Below are 19,291 nucleotides of genomic sequence, written 5' to 3'. Positions count from 1 at the left end.
ATAGCATTGACTAGATGGACATTTGTTGGCAAAGTAATGTCTCTGCTTTTTAATATGCTATCTAGGTTGGTCATAATTTTCCTTCCAAGGAGTAAGTGTCTTTTAATTTCATGGCTGCAGTCACCATCTGGAGTGATTTGGGAGCCCCCAAAAATAAAGTCTGCCACTGTTTCCACTGTTTCTCCTTCTGTTTGCCATGAAGTGATGGAATCGGATGCCATGATGTTTATTTTATGAATGTTGAGCTTTAAGGCAACTTTTTCACTCTCCTTTCACTTTCATCAAGAGGCTCTTTAGTTCTTCTTCACTTTCTTCCATACGCAGAAGATACGCAGAAGAACTGTATAAAAAAGCTCTGGATGACCTGGGGTAACCATAATAGTGTGATCACTGACCTAGAGCCAAACATTCTGGACTGTGAAGTCAGGTGGGCCTTAGGAAGTATCACTGTGAACAAAGCTAATGGAGGTAATAGAATCCCAGCTGAACTGGAACGATGCTGTTAAAGTGCCTCACTCTAAGCCAGCAAATCTGGAAAACTTCGCAGTGGCCACAGGCCTGGAAAAGGTCAATCTTCATTCCAATCCCAAAGAAAGGCAATGCCAAAGAATGTTCAAATTACTGTACAATTGCACTAATCTCAATGGTAGCAAGATTATGCTCAAAATCCTATGCAGTAGGCTTCAGCAGTACGTGAGCCAAGAACTTCCAGATATACAAGCTGGAATTATAAAAGGCAGAGGAACCAGAGATCAAATTGCTGACATTTGTTGGACCATGAAGAAAGCAACAGAATTCAAATAAAACATATGCTTCATTGACTATGCTAAATCCTTTGACTGTGTGGTTCACAACAAACTGTGGAATATTCTTAATGAGACAGGAGTACCAGACCACATTACCTGCCTCCTGAGAAACCTGTATGCAGGTCAAGAAGCAACCGTTAGAACTGGACATGGAACAAAGGACTGGTTCCAAATTAGGAAAGGAGTATGTCAAGGGTGTATATTGTCACCCTGCTTATTTAACTTATATGTGTCATGCGAAATGCTGGGCTGGGTGACTCACAAGCTGGAATCAAGATGGACATGTGAATGGACATGAGTTTGAGCAAGCTTTGGGAGATGGTGAGGGACAAGGAAGACTAGCATGCCTAGCATACGACCAGGGGGTCACAAAGAGAGGGGCATGAGTTAGTGACTGAACAACAAGAACAAATTATTAATGACCTGTATCTCTTATGTGCTTAAGATAAAACTACGTTATATGACTAAACAAGTAACTATTTTGTTCTGTGTTTTTTTTAATTTTCATACCAGAAAATGTCCTTACTATTTTATAGGTGAATGTAATAATACCTATGTATAGATATTCTTTTTAAAATCAATTCTTTTTAAGTATAATATGCATATAATAAAATGCATCAAAGTATACATTTCAATTCAATGCCTTTTATTGTATGCAAATTATACTTTAATAAATGTGATTTTTTATGTCAAGGATTGTCATGATTTGTTGCCTATTGCTAAAGTAGTTCATAGAAGGTCAAGAAAAGTCAGGAGAAAGGGATGGATGCATGGGGCAGGCACAGAAAATAAATAGCTAGGTGGACCTGGGAGGGTAGAAAGTTTAAAGTACAAGAGATTTAGAAGAGATCATTTTTATAAGACTTTTTGTCTTTAAAGTTAAGATGCTGAATTTAGTATCAGGAACTCTGCAGCATTTTTGAGGAGGGAACTAAAAATGAGAGAAAAGAAAGTTTTGCTCTGCAGAGTCTACCTGATGAGCCTCAGTTTCATTCTGGTCCGTCTGCCTTTTTTCACGTAGACACCTGTATTTGCCACAATGCTCTCATCCAGTGACTTTGCATCTGCTTCCTGGGAGCTTGTGGTCCGAGTTGATCATCCAAATGAAGAGGAGCAGAAGGACATCACACTGAGAGTGTCTGGAGACCTGCACATTGGGGGAGTGATGCTCAAGTTAGTGGAACAGATAAGTAAGTTGCTGCTTATTTATGGTTTCTTATGTTGCATCATCACTGAATGACTGAACTAGGCTGTCTGACTATCTAAGTTTTTCTGATCATCCATCTTGCAATGGTCCCTTTCTACAGGAAGAAGAGAAATGGGGAGCCCTGAAGGAGCCCAAATAACCCCCTGACCCCCTCTGTCAAAACTTAAGTCTTTGGTAGCAAACTGAAACTCCCCAGTAGGTGTAATAACCTGTTTGCACTGGAATGAGGTCACCCTCCATGGTGACATCTAGGGTAACCTTAGACCACACCTGGGGCCTTAGACTGTTACATGATTTTTTGTCAATGCTTGATTGCTCTGTGAGCAAGCAGCCTGGTGCCAGTGTCCTTACCTACCGTTTGCTACTAGTCCTTGTTTAAACAAGGAAAGAAGTCTTCAGGGTCAGAGTCTTCACATCAGGAGTCAACGCGATGGACCTAGAATTTAATAATGTTTTATTTTCTTTGCATTTATTTTTTTGTCTTCTATTTAAGACCACAGATGTTGGCTTTTCACTTATACTAGTGATATAAAGTATTTTTAAGTTGTCTTCATTGGAATATAACATACATACAAAAAGTGCAATTATCAAAAGTGTATAATTCAGTGAATTTTCACAGTCATATTACCACCACCCAAATCAAGATATAAAACAATACCTGTTCCCCTACCCAAGTCCCACATCTGACACCTCCCAGCCACTGTCCCACTAAGGGTAGCTATTACCCTGAATTGTTACTCCAAAGGAATAATTTTACTTGTTTTCAAACTGTATATATGTGGAATTATACAGGATAATATACCCTAAAGCATCTGCTTTCTTTCATGCCACATTATGTCTGTGACATTTATCCATTTTATTGCATATAGTTTGGGTTCTTTGATTCTCATTGCTGTATAACACTCCAATATATGATTTTTTTCCCCCACAATTTATCCATTTACCTGATGGTTTATGGATATTGGGTTCTTTACATATAGGGGCTTTTATAGATAGTACCTGTCTTAGGTAAGTATAGGCATTTCTGTTGGGCATACAGATCAGAGAAAAGTTACTGAATCATAGGACTTTCCAAAATAGTTACAGCATTACAGCATTTATTCTGCACTGCGCTGTGCACAGTCACTTCAGTCATATCTGACTCTTTATGACCCCATGGACTATAGCCCGCCAGGCTCCTCTGTCTATGGGATTCTCCAGGCAAGAATACTGCAGTGGGTTGCCATGCCCTCCTCCAGGGAATCTTCCCAGCCCAGGGATTGAACCCACATCTCCTGCATTGCAGGCAGATTCTTTACCACGGAGCCATGGGGGAAGCCTCCAGCATTTATACTTCTACTAATAGCACTGAGAGAAAGGTTTTCTAATTTAAAAAGCGAGAAAGAGGGAGAAACCATATTTTAAGTAAAAGTACTGGTGACTCTTAATTTAGCAAAGTAAAAGATTGACTATGACTCTAACATTGGCAAAGGGGAAAGATTCAATCTTGATGCCAAGGGGCATTGAAAAGTGGAAGGGTTCAGTGTTGATGCTACTATTGAGAGATAAAATATTCAGCTCTGATTTTAGTGTCAACAATTTTGGAAACTGGTAATGCAGTGGTACTGATAAGAGGTGGACATTCCTGAGAAGGGTGAAATGTAAACTTCTCAGTAGTTCTGTATGTACTTTGACTGGAAGCTTTTGATGTTCCCTTGTGAGCTGGTGTCTGAAGGATTCATCTATTTTTCCTCACTGTTGTGGTGGTGGTAGTAGTGCATGGGCTGAGTTGTACCATATGGGCTTAGTTGTCCCACAGCAGGTGGGTTCTTAGTTCCCTGATCAGGGATCAAACCCACGTGCCCTGCATTGGAAGGGGGACTCTTAACCACCAGACCACCAGGGACCTGGAAGGATCCATTTCTATTAGAGAAATCATCTCAATTAAACAAAGCCTTGCTTCTGGCCTTCCCAGAAAGGACCATGGCACTGAGGGACTTGGGAGAAGAAAACTTTAGCATTTCATCGTGAATAAATGTTGTATGTTTCTGTTCCTTCCATAGTATTTAAATGTAAAGAAGGTGAGGTTCAGTCGGTCTTCTAGCTGCCTTGTCTTAGGGACTTGGACAAGAAGCCAAGAATGATGGAGCCTTGGGTTGTAGGAAGAGATGAGAGTGGAAGACCAGCATTGGCTTTGGTTTTGCACATGCAGGGCTTGACTCCAGGGTGCAAGTGCTTGCTCTCACTTTTCTGCGCTCTGTTCTCTATTCTTGCAGACATAGCCCAGGACTGGTCAGACTTTGCCCTTTGGTGGGAACAGAAACATTGCTGGCTTCTGAAAACACACTGGACTCTGGACAAATGTGGGGTCCAGGCAGATGCAAAGCTTGTCTTTACCCCTCAGCATAAAATGCTTCGCCTCCGCCTGCCAAACATGAAGACAGTCCGACTGCGAGTCAGCTTCTCGACTGTGGTCTTCAGAGCTGTCAGCGACATCTGCAGAGCCCTGAGTGAGTCCCCACAGGCGGGCACCTCTACCCTCTGTACTCTCAGCAAAAGAGGACAGGAAAATACACGCACTTCTGCCCACAAGTGGTTGGCTTTACATCCCTTATTAGGAGCACAGTTTTCAAGCCCAGTTCTGGGGACTTTAGCCATTTAAGTGAAGTTAAACCAGATGGAACATTATCAGAGTAAATCAGGTTCATTTTCCCAAAGCTTAAAGCTCAAAGTCTCAAAAGAGATTTGTAAACAGGAAAGACAACTCCATTAAGATTTCCACCCCCAAACTCATTTCCCTAAGCCATACTGAAATTGCTATATTGAAGACAAATGAAAAGAATTCCATTAAATCATTATCACCATAGAGCTGATATGTCTATGTTGTTTTTGAGATAATGGTGATGCAATGTCTTAATTGCTTCCCTAACACTTGGCTCCAGTAAATAACTCTGTACATAAACATCATTTGTGGAGTTTATTTTAAGCAGAAATGTATGCTTAATTATGGATCAAAAATTTTAACAGTCTTTAGGGACAACACTGCCCAAACCATTTCTTCTTTCTGGGACTTCCATAATATTTGCAAACTCTGGGTAAGGAAGCATATTTTTTGAAAGTGTGTGTAGTTATATTCTTGAGTTCCAAGACTAGTATTTAGGATTTGAACACAGTATATACACTATGTGAGTGGGTGATCTATCTTCCCCATTAAACTGTAAACTGCTTATTCATTCCTTCAGCAAATATATATTTTGACTTGGCAGGCACTATGGTGAGTGCTAGAGATTGGTTTGGAGAAGGCCATGGCAACCCACTCTAGTACTTTTGCCTGGAAAATCCCATGGACGGAGGAGCCTGGTAGGCTGCAGTCCATGGGGTTGCCAAGAGTCAGAAATGACTGAACAACTTCACTTTCACTTTTCACTTTCATGCATTGGAGAAGGAAATGGCAACCCACTCCAGTGTTCTTGCCTGGAGAATCCCAGGGATGGGGGAGCCTGGTGGGCTGCCGTCTATGGGGTCGCACAGAGTCAGACACAACTGAAGCAACTTTGCAGCAGAGATTGGTTAGCAATAAAAATAATCCAAACCCTCTGTCCTCCCTGAGCTTCCACTGTAGCATACAGAGACAAAAAATAAATCATGTAAAAAATAAGATGTTAAAAGGAGGTAGGTAATGAAGGAAAAAGGGGGGGAAATCTAATAATGTACACATTATTGAGAGTGCCAGTGTTGAGTGGTGCAGGCTGGTATGGTATTATATAGGATGAAGACAGCCGTTTATTGAGCATGTCTGTTCCTAACACTTAGCACAATGCCCAACACATATCACCTGCTTGGTAACTGTTTGCTGACCAGACAAATGATTGGAAGCTTCCATTACAAAAGGTAAGTTCCAGAATTTTCCTTGATGCATGGTGAGCAAATGATATAAGCACAAGGTACCTGGCTTTCAATAATATTCTAGTGAAAATTTGAAAACAGTAAATGAGTAAAGAAAATGTACATTTCAGATACTACAGTAGACTAGAAGCACACATTATAGCTGGGGTCAAAAACCTGAAGTTTTTAAATAAACAGAAGCATTCATACATTCTTTTCTTTCTAGATTACACCTTCATGGTAACTCTAAATGACTCAACTTGGCATTTCTAATAATCACTTTTTTTTTTTTGCCAAGATGCACAGCATGTAGGATCATAGTTCCTCAATGAGGGACTGAACTTTGAACCTATGCCCCCTGCAGTGAAAGTTCCAAGACCTAACCACTCAACCTCCAGGGAATTTCCTAATAATCACTTTTTATATCTGACCAACTGAACTTAAATCTAGCAACAGCATGATTTTTTTTTCTCTCAAAGAAAAGACAAGATATAAACGTTGGGCTTAGATATCAGTGGGGTTTTTGTTTTGTTTTGTTACTAATGCTACTGGAAATTTTTATTCATCTCCTGGTTTTGTGTATGAATTATGCATTTGGAATGGTTACAGGTGTGTGTTGCAACCTGACAGTCAGGTTTGTTTACTGGTAGCTCAACTGCCAGATTCAACCTCAGCTGAACTAAAAGGTGGGGATACCTGTGGAATTAGTGCATTTACCTCCAGGAAAGCTGCCCAGAGATTCTAACATGCACATTCCTTGATTTTTACCTGGGATCATAACAGCCCAGTGTACAATCAGTTCTAATTGGAAATGGCAGTTAGAAGTATATTTGATTAATGGAGGACAGTGGGGACTATCTTCTTAGCTTGAGTTCTCCAGAAGAAGACCTGAGATAAGAATTCAAGTATAAATATTATTTATTTAGAAAGTCATGCCAGGAAACACTGGCTGGGAGTGGTGAAGTGAGACTGGGAAGAGAAGGCCACTAATAAGCGAGTGTCATTAATCAGCTCACACTGTGGACAGCTGGGGCCCTCTGCAAAGTGGTGTGGTCATGCCTTGGAGCTATGCAACCAAGGGGTAAGGGAGCTGGGATGTTAATATACCATTCCACCAGTCACTGAGTCATTGAGGGCTGCTCTTGGGGAGTGTTAACTCTCTGAACTCATGTGACCTGTTGCATCTCTGTCTGGGGAGTGAGGACTCTGGCATCCAGAGCAGGCCCTTGGATAAAGAGATACATCCTAGCTACCACTGGAAAGAGGTCAAAATGCACCAAAATGGGGAGGGCCAGGAGATGGACAAGGTGCCTAGGATGTCTGCCACAGGGATGGAAGAAGCCACAGGGCAGACAAAGGCTCTGAGGACCACTGGTCCATAAAGAAAAAGATGGAGTCCTTGCTGGTTGCTTAAAAACCTAAAAACAGAAAAGGAAGGGGGAAAAGGAAGAAGGAAGGAGGAAGGGGGAAACTGCTAGTAAGTAAATGACACAAGAACAGCAAAACACTAGGAAAGGTTTAAGGGGGCGGCGAGCATGGGAAGGGGCCACCATGCTAGCATTGAATATGTTTGAAATAGTTTCATAATAGATTTAAAAACAAACTAGAAATTTTCCTAGAATGAATCTCCCTCCACTGTTTGATCCCCACACACCCATTTTGGGGGTCACTGATCTTCAATTTCTTCAAAAGGAATGTCATTTAGTTCCATTTACTTCTCAGGAATTTTTTGAGAAATAGTTTCAAATGCCCAGCATGACTCAAAGTCTTAGAAGGAATTTTCTTTTTACTTCTTGCTTTTCTTTTTTCTTTTTTATATATATTTTTTAGATATTAGAAGAGCAGAAGAACTGTCCTTATTAAAGCCTTCAGGTGAATATTTTAAAAAGAAGAAGAAAAAAGACAAAAATAATAAGGAGCCCATAATTGAAGATATTTTAAACCTGGAGGGTTCTCCAACAATTTCAGGTCCATCTGGTAAGATTCATGATAGGTGTTTCATTATTTTAATTCATTATTAAATCCAAGAATTTCTTAAATTCTTAAGTCCCACCCAAGAACTCTCCTCCCCTCTACTTAGCCTTTCCTCCTCTCTCCCTAATCAAGGACTAAAATTAAGGATTCCAGTGATAAGGAAAGAGTATCCAACTAATTTTAGAACAGAAAATTTTTAATAAGGTATGTTATATGGCTCATTATTTTAATTGTATATATTATGCTGCTGATGAATGAAAAGCTTGAGCAGAATTGGCCATGAATTTGTGGGATAAGGAAATTTGTTAGATCATTCTAATATACTTCTCTTCCTGATTCTACCTTCACGTGACTCTTTCCTGAACTTAATTTAAATCTTGCACTGGGTATGTAACAGGAGGGGCAATAAAAATTCTAGAAAAGTGTCATTCTTTTATTTTTACAGACATGCTCAGAGATACTGCAGACTGCTCTAATAAAGCAAGTTGCATAAAATTTGTTTTTGTTTCCCAGCGCATATAAAAGTTGTTTACACTATATTGTTGCCATTATGAGTACAGTAGCAGTATGTCTTTTTAAAATGTACATACCTTAATTTAAAATATTTTATTGCTAAAGACGCTAACATCATCTGAGCCTTCAGCAAGTCATAGTAGTAAAATGAAAGATAACTGATCACAGTGACAAATATAATAGTAGTGAAAAAAGCTTGAAATATTGGAGAAGTTACCAAAATGTAACACAGTCACAAAAGTAAAAACAAAAAAAGTTAAAAAACAAAAAAACATATCTTCGAAGCATCGTGAAATGAGATATGCCTGTATATAAGAATGAATCTCTAGCATGCTTGCAATATTGAGAGTTTCTTGCATAGTATATTCCAGTACAAAGAATGAAAAGGATTATTTATATTTCCCTTATGCAAAGTAGAGTCAGATGATTTATAAACCATCAACTAGCTAAGTTCTTTAAATTGGTAAGCATTGCAATTTAAGAGATTTGCCAAAAAATAAAGTATATGCATGTATTCTGTGAGAGCTCCAGTTTTCTAATAGTGCCAGAACTCACTACTGCTATAAGAGAATTTTGAATTATTAAGAAGAAGATTTTGGAAGTGATTTTGGAAGTTTTTACAGCCTATGAGTTTCGAAGCTTTCCAGGGACTAAATATTCAGACTGGAGTTTCACCTGTGTTTAACTTCTACCATCATTCATCTGCTTTTTCTAAATGATACAAACATTTAAATTCAAAATCCATTTTAGTACAAGCAGTGTTGATAATTATTGTTCTAAAGATTCGTATCCCAAATCTCATATCCTAGTTCGTACTTTCCTTTGCTTTGCAGTAAGTCCTGGCTTATACAGTAAAACCATGACCCCCACATATGACCCCATAAACGGAACACCAGCATCGTCCACAATGACTTGGTTCAGTGACAGCCCCCTGGCAGAACAAAACTGTAGCATCCTGGCATTCAGCCAGCCCCCACAATCACCAGAAGCACTTGCTGATATGTACCAGCCTCGGTCTCTGGCTGACAAAGCCAAGCTTAACGCAGGGTAAGGACTTAACTTGTTTTACTTCTCTGTGAACTGATGTTAATGTAAGAGAGATGCTGTGGAGATGAGGCACGGAGGGGTTGTTCAGTTCTCAAGTCAGCACACCTAGGAATTGTATACTATTCACAAAGGCCAGCACTGATTTTAGCAACAAAAAAGACAAAATGTAACCATTTGCCATTTCAATACATTTAAAGTATGACATTTACACATTGGGTTAACTCAATGGTTTACTGGCATGTGAATGCTAATTCTTTGTTCAGACACGTGTGCAAATTTTATGGGCAGTCGGGCAAGACTTAGTGACTTCACATTCACTTTTCACTTTCATGCACTGGAGAAGGAAATGGCAACCCACTCCAGTATTCTTGCCTGGAGAATCCCAGGGACAGAGGAGCCTAGTGGGCTGCCGTCTATGGGGTCGCACAGAGTCGGACACAACTGAAGCGACTTAGCAGCAGCAGCAGCAGATCAGCTTATAAGTGGGCTGGTTCCCTCTGTGGCAGCAGGGGAGCCCCAAGTGGCTTTGCTGTCTTTGACAGAGCACCCCTTTTCCATTCTGCATTCCAATTAGTGAGTCCTTAAGCTTTGAAGTGGTCTCAGAAAATACACTCAAAGTTTCTCAAACCACCACTTATTTCACTCACTGTTGTCCAAGTAAAGTCACATGTGTTAGCATTCAGATCCTAGTTCATACTCTCCTTTGATCCCGTGAGATCAGACTCCATGCATGTCCATCTTTCTGTCCTGCTGCGCTCTCATGCTCCCCATGCCTCCAACGCGCATGCTGCTTCCTGCGTCACTGCCTTGCCTCCAGCTTTCCCTCTGCTCCAGGACCCTCCCCCTCCCTCCTGCTCTACTGGCCTGTCCCTGTTTGTCCTATAAGGCCCAGCCACTTCCAGTCTTCTCAGAAGATCAGTCACTTCCCTCAAGTCCCGTCCTGCTGCTCCAGTGTCTCCTTGTTCCTTTAATCTGAGGCTTGGTTACCCCACTGACTGTCAGTTCCTTTCGGATGGAGACTGCATCTTGGTTGTCCTCATTCTCCCACAAGGGAATATATGACTATATAATAGAATATTTTATATATAAATAAAATCAATTTATATAGACATATATAAAATACATAAAACATATAAACTGATCTTCTATATATTCATATATAGAAGTTCAAGCCATTTTCAGTGGTATTGGAGGGCCCTCATTCCCACCTCATTTCATTGTTAACTGTTATTCTCTCCTCACCATTACCCAGTATGTATCTTTCAGACTCTAGAACTGTGCTACCCAGTACAGGAGTCACCAGCAGCATGTGGACATTTACATTAATGTTTGAATATAATTAAAATTAAAATATGGCACTAGCTAAATCTTCAGTAGCCTTGTGTGACTAGTGGCTATTCAATTGGACTGGGCATTGTAGAATATTTCCATAGTTACAGAAAGGTCTAGATAATAAGATAAAGCCACTTTGGGGTCAGGTCACCTGGTGTGGAAGTGGTCAGCAGTCAGCAAGTACACACAGCACAAGTACGTGCAGCAGTCAGCAACTGCAGATTCTCATTCTGGCTCCACCAGAGGCACAGGACCTTGAACATGTCACTTAATGTTACTGAGGCTCATTTTCCTCATTGCTAAAACTAGGAAAATAACTGCCCTGGCTCATTCACTGATTTACTCTAAAGTGCCAGTGAGAAAATACATAAATACAAAGAAGCACTTAGAAAGCTGTGTGATAAAATGGAGGCGCAAGCTGTTATCAAGTCATCTCCTTTACTGGGTTTGGATTATGTTACTTACCCAGAGTTTGTTCAAGGGTGTATATAGACATACATGCATGCATTTACATGTATATGTATATATATCATATTATATAATACTAAAATATGTGTGTAAAATTGATTGACTTTTAAAACTTATCTTGTTTTCTAGTTGGCTAGACTCCTCACGTTCCCTTATGGAACAAGGCATCCAGGAGGATGAGCAGCTGCTGTTACGATTTAAATACTACACTTTCTTTGACTTGAATCCCAAAGTAAGATACTTTTTCTCTATTCTCTCTCTCCTTTTTAAATGCAAATGCTTTGAAATGTAAAGCTGAATCATTTAGTTACCAAAATTAGGATTAATTCTTGTAACCTTCTGTTTAGCTCTGCAGGGTTAGACCAATAAGTGTATACTGGTCTCTGGATTTTCCTGTTGGTCTCTAGTGGGAATGGTGAGCTTCCCCTGAGTTAGGGAGTCTCTGAGGACCTTCATGCATGGCATGTGCTGCCCCTCTCCACAGGGGCCCAGAACAAGAAGAGAGTGAGTGGCTCACAAGCATGAAGCCGGAGCCCTTCATGCTTAAGAAGAAAGGAGTTGTCAGGGCCAGGTTAAGAGGTGTAGGGTTTCTGGTGAAGAAGCCAGGACCCCATGATAGCACACACTTGGCTCCCCACCACAGTGCTGAATGAGTCTTGATTGGTGAGACAGAGGGGTCACCTGGGTCAATAAAGAACCCAGCTGGTTGCCAACTCCCATATTAAGTGCTCATCCCCTCCCTGAAGTTTCCCAGGACAGCTGAGTGGTGAAACAAGGCCTCTGAATGTCTGCCTTTTCTTTGCCCCAGCTCTCCCTTTTGTAGAGCTGTGAACCAGCATTTAAAATGGCCCAAAGTAGAAAATACAAACTGGTCACCTGAGTGCACAGGATTGTATTATTTCCACCAAAAGCTGGCTGCTTTTGTCCAATTACCAAAGGGCTGCTCTTCGAGGAGCTGCTCCAAGTCGCCTTCTGCGCCCATCCTTTCCTCGTGCATGGCAGTGTCTCTCTCTGTCTCTGCCACTATCTTCTCCCTAGTCCTTAGCTTAAATCTGGTCTCCAGAGGCCTTCTGGGATCACTGCTTCTCTAACTGGTGTCTTCTTTAAAATAAGCCCTATTTCTTGTCCTTCTCTGGAGCTCTTGCTCCATCTTTGGTTGAGATCCAGTTTTCTGCCCCTGGACCTGGCTTGTGTCTGGAGTGCATCACTTCCATCAAACCATGGTAAGAAAGCAAATTTTGGTTCTTCTTTGATTAAATCTGGAGGAGAAATCACTGTTACAGCTTTTCCTAACCAATTGTTTTAATTTTCCTAAGGGCAATGTGAATTATACAGCTATGAGGATTTTCTTTTTGTGTTGCCTATTAGAACCAAATCTTTTTTTAAATATTTATTTATTTTAATTGTTGATGATTGGTTACAATGTTGGTTTGATTTCTGTTGTACATCAACATGAATTAACCATAGGTGTCCATATGTCCCCTCCCTTTTGAATCTCCCTCCCACCTCCCACCCATTCTCACCCCTCTAAGCTGTTACAAAGCCCAGTGTGAGTTCCCTGAGTCATACAGCAAATTCCCATTGGCTATCTATTTACATATGTTACTGTATGTACATCCATGCTACCCTCTCCATTTATCTCACCCTTTCCTTCTTCTCCCCCACCCTTGTCCATAAGTCTGTTCTCTATGTCTGCATCTCCACTGTTGCTCTGTGAACAGATTCCTCAGTACTGTCCTTCTAGAGTCCATATATATATATGTTAATATGTGATATTTGCGTTTCTCTTTCTGACTTCCTCCACTCTGTGTAATAGGATCTAGGTTCCTCTACCTCATTAGAACTGACTCACATGCATCCCTTTATATGGCTGAGTAATATTCCATTGTATTTATGTACCTCTACTTCTTTATCCATTCATCTGTCAATGGACATCTAGGTTGCTTCCAAGTCTTGGCTATTGTAAATAGTGCTGCAGTGAATACTGGGGTACATGTATCTTCTGTTTTCTTCAGGGTATATGCCTAGAAGTGATATTGCTGGGTCATTTGGTAGTTCTATTCCTAGTTTTTTAAGAACTCTCCTTACTGTCTTCCATAGTGGCTATAACAATTTACATTCCTACCAGCAGTGCAGGAGGGTTCCCTTTTCTCCACACCATCTCCAGCACTTGTTGTTTGTGTATTTTTTAATTATGGCCATTCTGTTTGAGATGAAGTGATATCTCATTGTAGTTTTGATTTGCATTTCTCTAATAATGAGTGATGTTGAACATCTCTTCATATGTTTATTAGCCATCTATGTATGTTTTCTTTGGAGAAATGTCTGTTCAGGTCTTTTGCCCACTTTTTGATTGGGTTGTTTGTTTTTCTGGTATTAAGTTGTATGAGCTCTTGTATATTTTGGAAATTAATTCTTTGTCAGTTATTTTGTTTGCTGTTATTTTATCACATTCTATGGGTTGTCTTTTCACCTTGTTTATAGTTTCCTTTGCTGTGCAGAAGCTTTTAAGTTTAATTAGGTCCCATTTATCTATCTTTGTTTTAATTTCTCTTATTCTAAGAGGTGGGTCATAAAGGATCTTGCTATGATTTATGTCATATGGTATTCTGCCTGTTATCTTCTAAGAGTTTTATAGTTTCTAGTCTTACATGTAGGTCTTTAGTCCATTTCAAGTTTATCTTTGTGTATGGTGTTACTAAATGTTCTAATTTCATTCTTTTGTAGTTGTCCAGTTCTTCCAGCACTACTTATTAAAGAGACTGTCTTTTTCACATTGTGTATTCTTGCCTTCTTTGTCAAAGATAATTACCCTTATGTGCATGGATTTATCTCTGGACTTTTTTTCCTGTTCCATTGGTCTATACTTCTATTTTTGAGCCAATACCTTACTGTCTTGATGACTGTAGCTTTGTAGTATAGTCTGAAATCAAGCAAGTTGATTCCTCCAGCTCCATTCTTCTTTCTCAAGATTGCTTTGGCTATTTGGGATCTTTTGTATTTCCATACAGAATTGTGAAATTTTTTGTTCTACTTCTGTGAAAAATGTCGTTGGTAATTTGATAGGGACTGTATTGAATCTGTAGATTGCTTTTGGTAGTGTAGTCATTTTCACAATATTGATTCTTCCAACACGGGAGCATGGAATATCCCTTCATCTGTTTATGTCATCGTGATACTGTACATAGAAAATGCTAAAGACACTATCAGAAAATTAGTAGAACTAATTAGTGGATTTGATAAAGTCATAGGATACAAAATCAATAAATAGAAATCACTTGCATTCCTATATACTAACAATGAAAAATCAGAAAGAAAAATTAAGGAATCAATCCCATTTACCATTGCAACTAAAAGAATAAAATACCTAGGAATAAACCTATCTAAGGAGACAAAAGAGCTATATACAGAAAACTATAAGACACTGATGAAAAAAATCAAAGAACCAAATCTTTACATTTCCTATGACCTCAATTTTTAGTCTCATTCCTCACTCAACTTACTCTTTCCTTGCCTAGTCTCTAGGCAGCTTGTTCTACCTTGTTGTATGCTATCTATTCTAATATAGAAGTTTTTTTTTTTTTCTGAAATCTGATAAGACATAAATAAAGCATATTTATGCATTTTCTAATTGCTAAGTCAGGAATGTGACTCCATCTTGTCTGTTCAGACTTGTACCCTTGTTGTTTATTTTTTCATTTATTTATCAAACAACTACTGTGTGCCAAGGGCTTGCCAGGTGGCTCAGTGGTAAAGGATCTGCCTGCCAATATAGGAAATGGTCCCTGGGTCAGGAAGATCCCCTGGAGAAGAAAATGGCAGCCCAATTCCAGTATTCTTACCTGGAAAATCCCATGGATAGAGGAGCCTGACAGGCTACAGTACATGGGATTGCACAGAATCGGACATGACTCAGCAACTAAACAACAAACAGCAACCGTGTGCCAAGAGCTAAGATAGCAGCCAAGGACCCAAAACTGCTGGACATGATAATAAGGTTTTCAAATTAATGAAATAAAACATAAGATTACAATAAGGAATAATTATATTGAACTATAGTAACCAAAAGTATCCAAAATGGATATAAGTAAATCTCTTTCATTAATTGAATAAACAGGAATATATAGTGGCCATTCTCATGACTAGCTTAATATTGAAGTGGTGGTGATGCATGTGAGCATTATTGGAAAATAGCAACTGTAAGGAATATGAAAAGTCTGTGATTCTGGTAGTCATGAGTACTCTATAATACTGTGGTTTGTTGCTTACATTCATCATGGGTGGAAATGCTAAATTTCCACTAGCAGTTGGTGCAAATGGAGATGTAATTTTTCCTCATCCAAGCTTATAGACTACCTGATTTAGACTCCCAGATTCAGAAACCCTGCCCTACGATCACACTCAAGTCTTATTCCTTCTAGAATAAGAGCTTTTCTCTATTCTTGGTCACCCTGGCCCTTCCATTTTCTGAGCCACAACTGAGTGTGATTTCAGGACTCATACTTCTAATTGTACCACGTTCATGAATTTTCTCCACAAACTCCAGACTCCTTGAAAATAGGGAGCACTTCTGATAAATCCTTTGCCCTCCACCCCTACATGTTGCAAGGATGCTAGGAGAGTGATCCTTGGTCACTTGCTCTGTGATTGGATCGGCTAGGTCTTGAAGGCCTTCCTATCAGTTTCCTTGCCAAGAGATTCTACATTAAATTCCTTGCTTTGGCAATTGAGCTCATTGCTGAAAATAAACTCAGTCATCTACTTCTAAAAAATTTGTCAGAAACATGTGAATGACATCACAGTCAAAAAATTCAGACATGTCAAATCATCAGCCTAAGTTAGCAAACATGGAAGAGCAGTGTTAAATATGTATTGTCTAAAAAGTGGAAGATTATGAGGCTTCCCTGATGGTCCAGTTGTTAAGACTCCATGCTTCCAATACAGAGGGTGTGGGTTTCATTCCTGGTTGGGGAACTAAGATCCCACATGCCTCTCAGTGTGGCCAAATTTTTTTTTAAAAAGTAAAAATAATTTAAAAAGTGGAAGATTAAAAAGAATCATAATCCCAGAAGGAGGCAAGCACACCAAAGACAAAGGTCACCAGGGCCATTGTCCTAGGCTCTTTGCCTCCAGTCTCTGCTTGCTTAATCGGTAAGGAATTCTCTGTCCACAGCCTATGAACAAAATGTATTTGAATATAACAGCCAAATAGCAGCTGTCAACCCAAAAATGACTAGAAGATTCAGGCTAGCAGGATATGACTTTGCGATGCAAGATGATTCCCAACCAACTAGAGTTGTGGCAGCCCTCCCTCCCTTCCCCTCCTAAAGTACAGAGTGCTATAAATGAAACCAAGTTTAAGGCTTCTACTGCGTACTGAGTAGAAGATACAGAAACTTAAGATAGAGTTCATGTTTTCAAAGAATCTACAATAAATTAAGAAGAGCAAAGATAGCACCCAGGAAACCACTGCAAATATACAAGGCACCCTGTATTTAGGAACTAGATCAGTTAATTGGACCAGGGAACCTCTCTACTCTGGCTTTCAGAGGAGAGATACAAGCAAGCTACAGGGTGTAGGCTACCGGAACTGATTAAATTCTCAGATATATGAGAGTACTCGAATACAACATTTCAAATATATTACTTTAGCAATGCAAAAAGAATCCATAAAAGGAAAGATTGATACATTTTAATTAAAAGTGAAAACTGTGTACATGGCAAAAAACTACAAATAAGTAGAAAAATTTTATTGTAATACTACAAACAAAAGGCCAGACTCTCTAATATATACAGAGTTCTTCCAAATCAGTAATAAAATAGCAGCAACGTATTAGCAAAGGATGTGAACACATAGTTCATAGAAAAGGAACTATAATAGCTCTTAGTCTTACATCCACAAAGAACAAAAAGTTCCATATACTATCTTATTTATCTAAAGTGTGGAGAAACAGGTTCTCTCATACATAGACTGCTTGTAGGTCAAAGTACAAATTAAGTCTCTGTGGAAGACTATTTGACAGTGTCTGTCAGAATTACAATTCTGCATAGCTTTAACCCAGAAAATATACCCTTTGGTATTTTTACCACAGTTATACTCAAATATGTGAGTCAATATATCTGTACACAAGAATAGTTATTATTACATTGTTTGTTTTAGAAAAAATTTGGAAACCACCTAAACATCTATCAGTAGGGAACTGGTTAGTTACATTATGATCCATTCATCTAGTGTTGTGATTAGGAAGAATGAGTCAGCTTCCTTTTGATGGGAAACATGTTCAGGGAATATGATTGAGTAAATGGAGAAGGAAATGGCAATCCACTCCAGCACTCTTGCCTGGAAAATCCCATGGACGGAGGAGCCTGATAGGCTACAGTCCATGGGGTCACAAAGAGTCGGACACGACTGAGGGACTTCACTCTCTCACTCACTCACTCACTCAAAAAGGAACAAGATACAAAACAGTCAGGAGAGAAACCACCATTTGTGCGGAACAAGGAAGAAAGAGAGTTGACTTTTTATTGTACACCTTTTGTCTCTTTTAAATTCATTCAAAATTAATTTCATCATTATATACTCTTTTGCCCCATTTAAGGGCATTTTAAAATGTGTGCATTTAAAAAATAACTTTTATGACTTCAAAGCAACACTTTCCCTTTTATTAGGCTCATGTGGACTTTTTAAAGTCCAACCTCTTTGAAAAATGTTTCTTTGTTATTAATTTCCTCGTTAGGAAGCAGACAAACTCTGTCCTTGAAAGATGTGTTTTCTAACTTGATTCTGTACTAAGTCCTCAGGCCTGCAATATGTGGTTTACAAGTCTAACATCTTAGAGAAAAGTGCTGTCAAGGCAGGCGGTAATCAACTAGGACCTTCCATACTTCATACGTGTGTGTGTGTGTGTGTGTGTGTGTGTGTGTGTGTGTTAGTTGCTCAATCATGTCCTACTCTTTGCAACCCCATGGACTGTAGCCCACCAGGCTCCTCTGTCCATGGAATTCTCCAGGCATGAATACTGGAGTGGGTTTCCATTTCCTTCTCCAGGGGATCTTCCCAATCCAGGGATCAAACCCAGGTCTCCTGCATCGCAGTTAGATTCTTTACTGTCTAGGTCACAGGGGAAACCTATATAGACAGATAGATGCATATATATACACATATATATGTACACATTTACATTTATTTTTTACAAAAATAATATGACAGGGTTTACAGAGTTACATGTAATCATTTTTCACTCAGGAGTAAAATGGGAATTTTAGGCCTAAAATTAGATTTAAGATTACTGAACAGAGGCCATATAGCAACACAGACGTGATAAATCTTGATCATCACATAACTAGAAACATGTTGCTTTTATCCTTATGCAGGGTCTTACATATTCCCCCATCAATTAGTTTCATTTTAAGCAAAATACAAAAGCAAAATAGTTCATGGAAGTAATCTTCTTTTCAGTACATTAGCACATATGCCAAATTACACAAACTGCATGATAATCTCTATGTACTAAGGCTATATTTTTAGCATGTGCTCATACCTACTTCATTAAATACAGCATCCAGCTAGCAACCACAAAAAAAGGAATGCCTGCTCTACAGCAAAAAAGAAAACAACAACCTGCAGGATGGTGTCTTACAGGGTTTGTTGTTGTTTTATAGTCACTAAGTCATGTCCAACTCTTTTGCAACCCCATGGACTGTAGCCCACCAGATTCCTCTATCCATGGGATTTCCCAGGCAAAAATACTGGAACAGGTTGCCATTTCCTTCTCCAGAAAAGGTACATCAATTTTAGTAAGAGGCTTAAAAGATACTAAAAGTTGCTACCCAACTAACAGAGAATCTTGAATGATTAGATCAAATAGTAATCCTCTCCTGAGAGCATGAAAACTTTGGGAAGTAGGCTTTATTATTTTTTCCTATTGTTGATTGGTGGAAGGAGAAAGAGGTTTATTGAACTGACTAGATGGGGAAAAACAGGGATTTGAGCAGTGGAGGTGGCAGAAGCCACATATTTTGGTGATTTCTATTTTCAATTAACTAGGAGACAAAGGAAATCGAGGGCCAAGGAGAGAGC

The 19,291-nt window shown here is 39.3% G+C and overlaps 1 protein-coding gene across 4 annotated transcripts in view; it reads left to right on the top strand.

Moving 5' to 3' along the window:
• The window catches only part of FERMT1 (FERM domain containing kindlin 1), a 59,203-nt gene that overhangs the window by 8,824 nt on the left and 31,088 nt on the right, over positions 1-19,291 (top strand). For 3 of the 4 annotated variants that reach the window (XM_060396894.1, XM_004014352.5, XM_012188701.4), the window contains 5 exons: positions 1,828-1,996; positions 4,269-4,502; positions 7,708-7,854; positions 9,198-9,411; positions 11,341-11,443. In XM_060396894.1, coding sequence (XP_060252877.1) covers positions 1,846-1,996; positions 4,269-4,502; positions 7,708-7,854; positions 9,198-9,411; positions 11,341-11,443 — 849 coding nt within the window. In that variant the 5' untranslated portion in view covers positions 1,828-1,845. The remainder of the gene's footprint in view (positions 1-1,827; positions 1,997-4,268; positions 4,503-7,707; positions 7,855-9,197; positions 9,412-11,340; positions 11,444-19,291) is intronic. The other variant, XM_042229747.1, reaches the window with a different exon arrangement.

The sequence above is a fragment of the Ovis aries genome, chromosome 13 (assembly GCF_016772045.2).
Source record: "Ovis aries strain OAR_USU_Benz2616 breed Rambouillet chromosome 13, ARS-UI_Ramb_v3.0, whole genome shotgun sequence".
Lineage (NCBI taxonomy): Eukaryota > Metazoa > Chordata > Mammalia > Artiodactyla > Bovidae > Ovis > Ovis aries.
The sequence above is the reverse complement of the archived record's forward strand: the minus strand, read 5'-3'. Positions and strand labels throughout refer to the sequence as shown.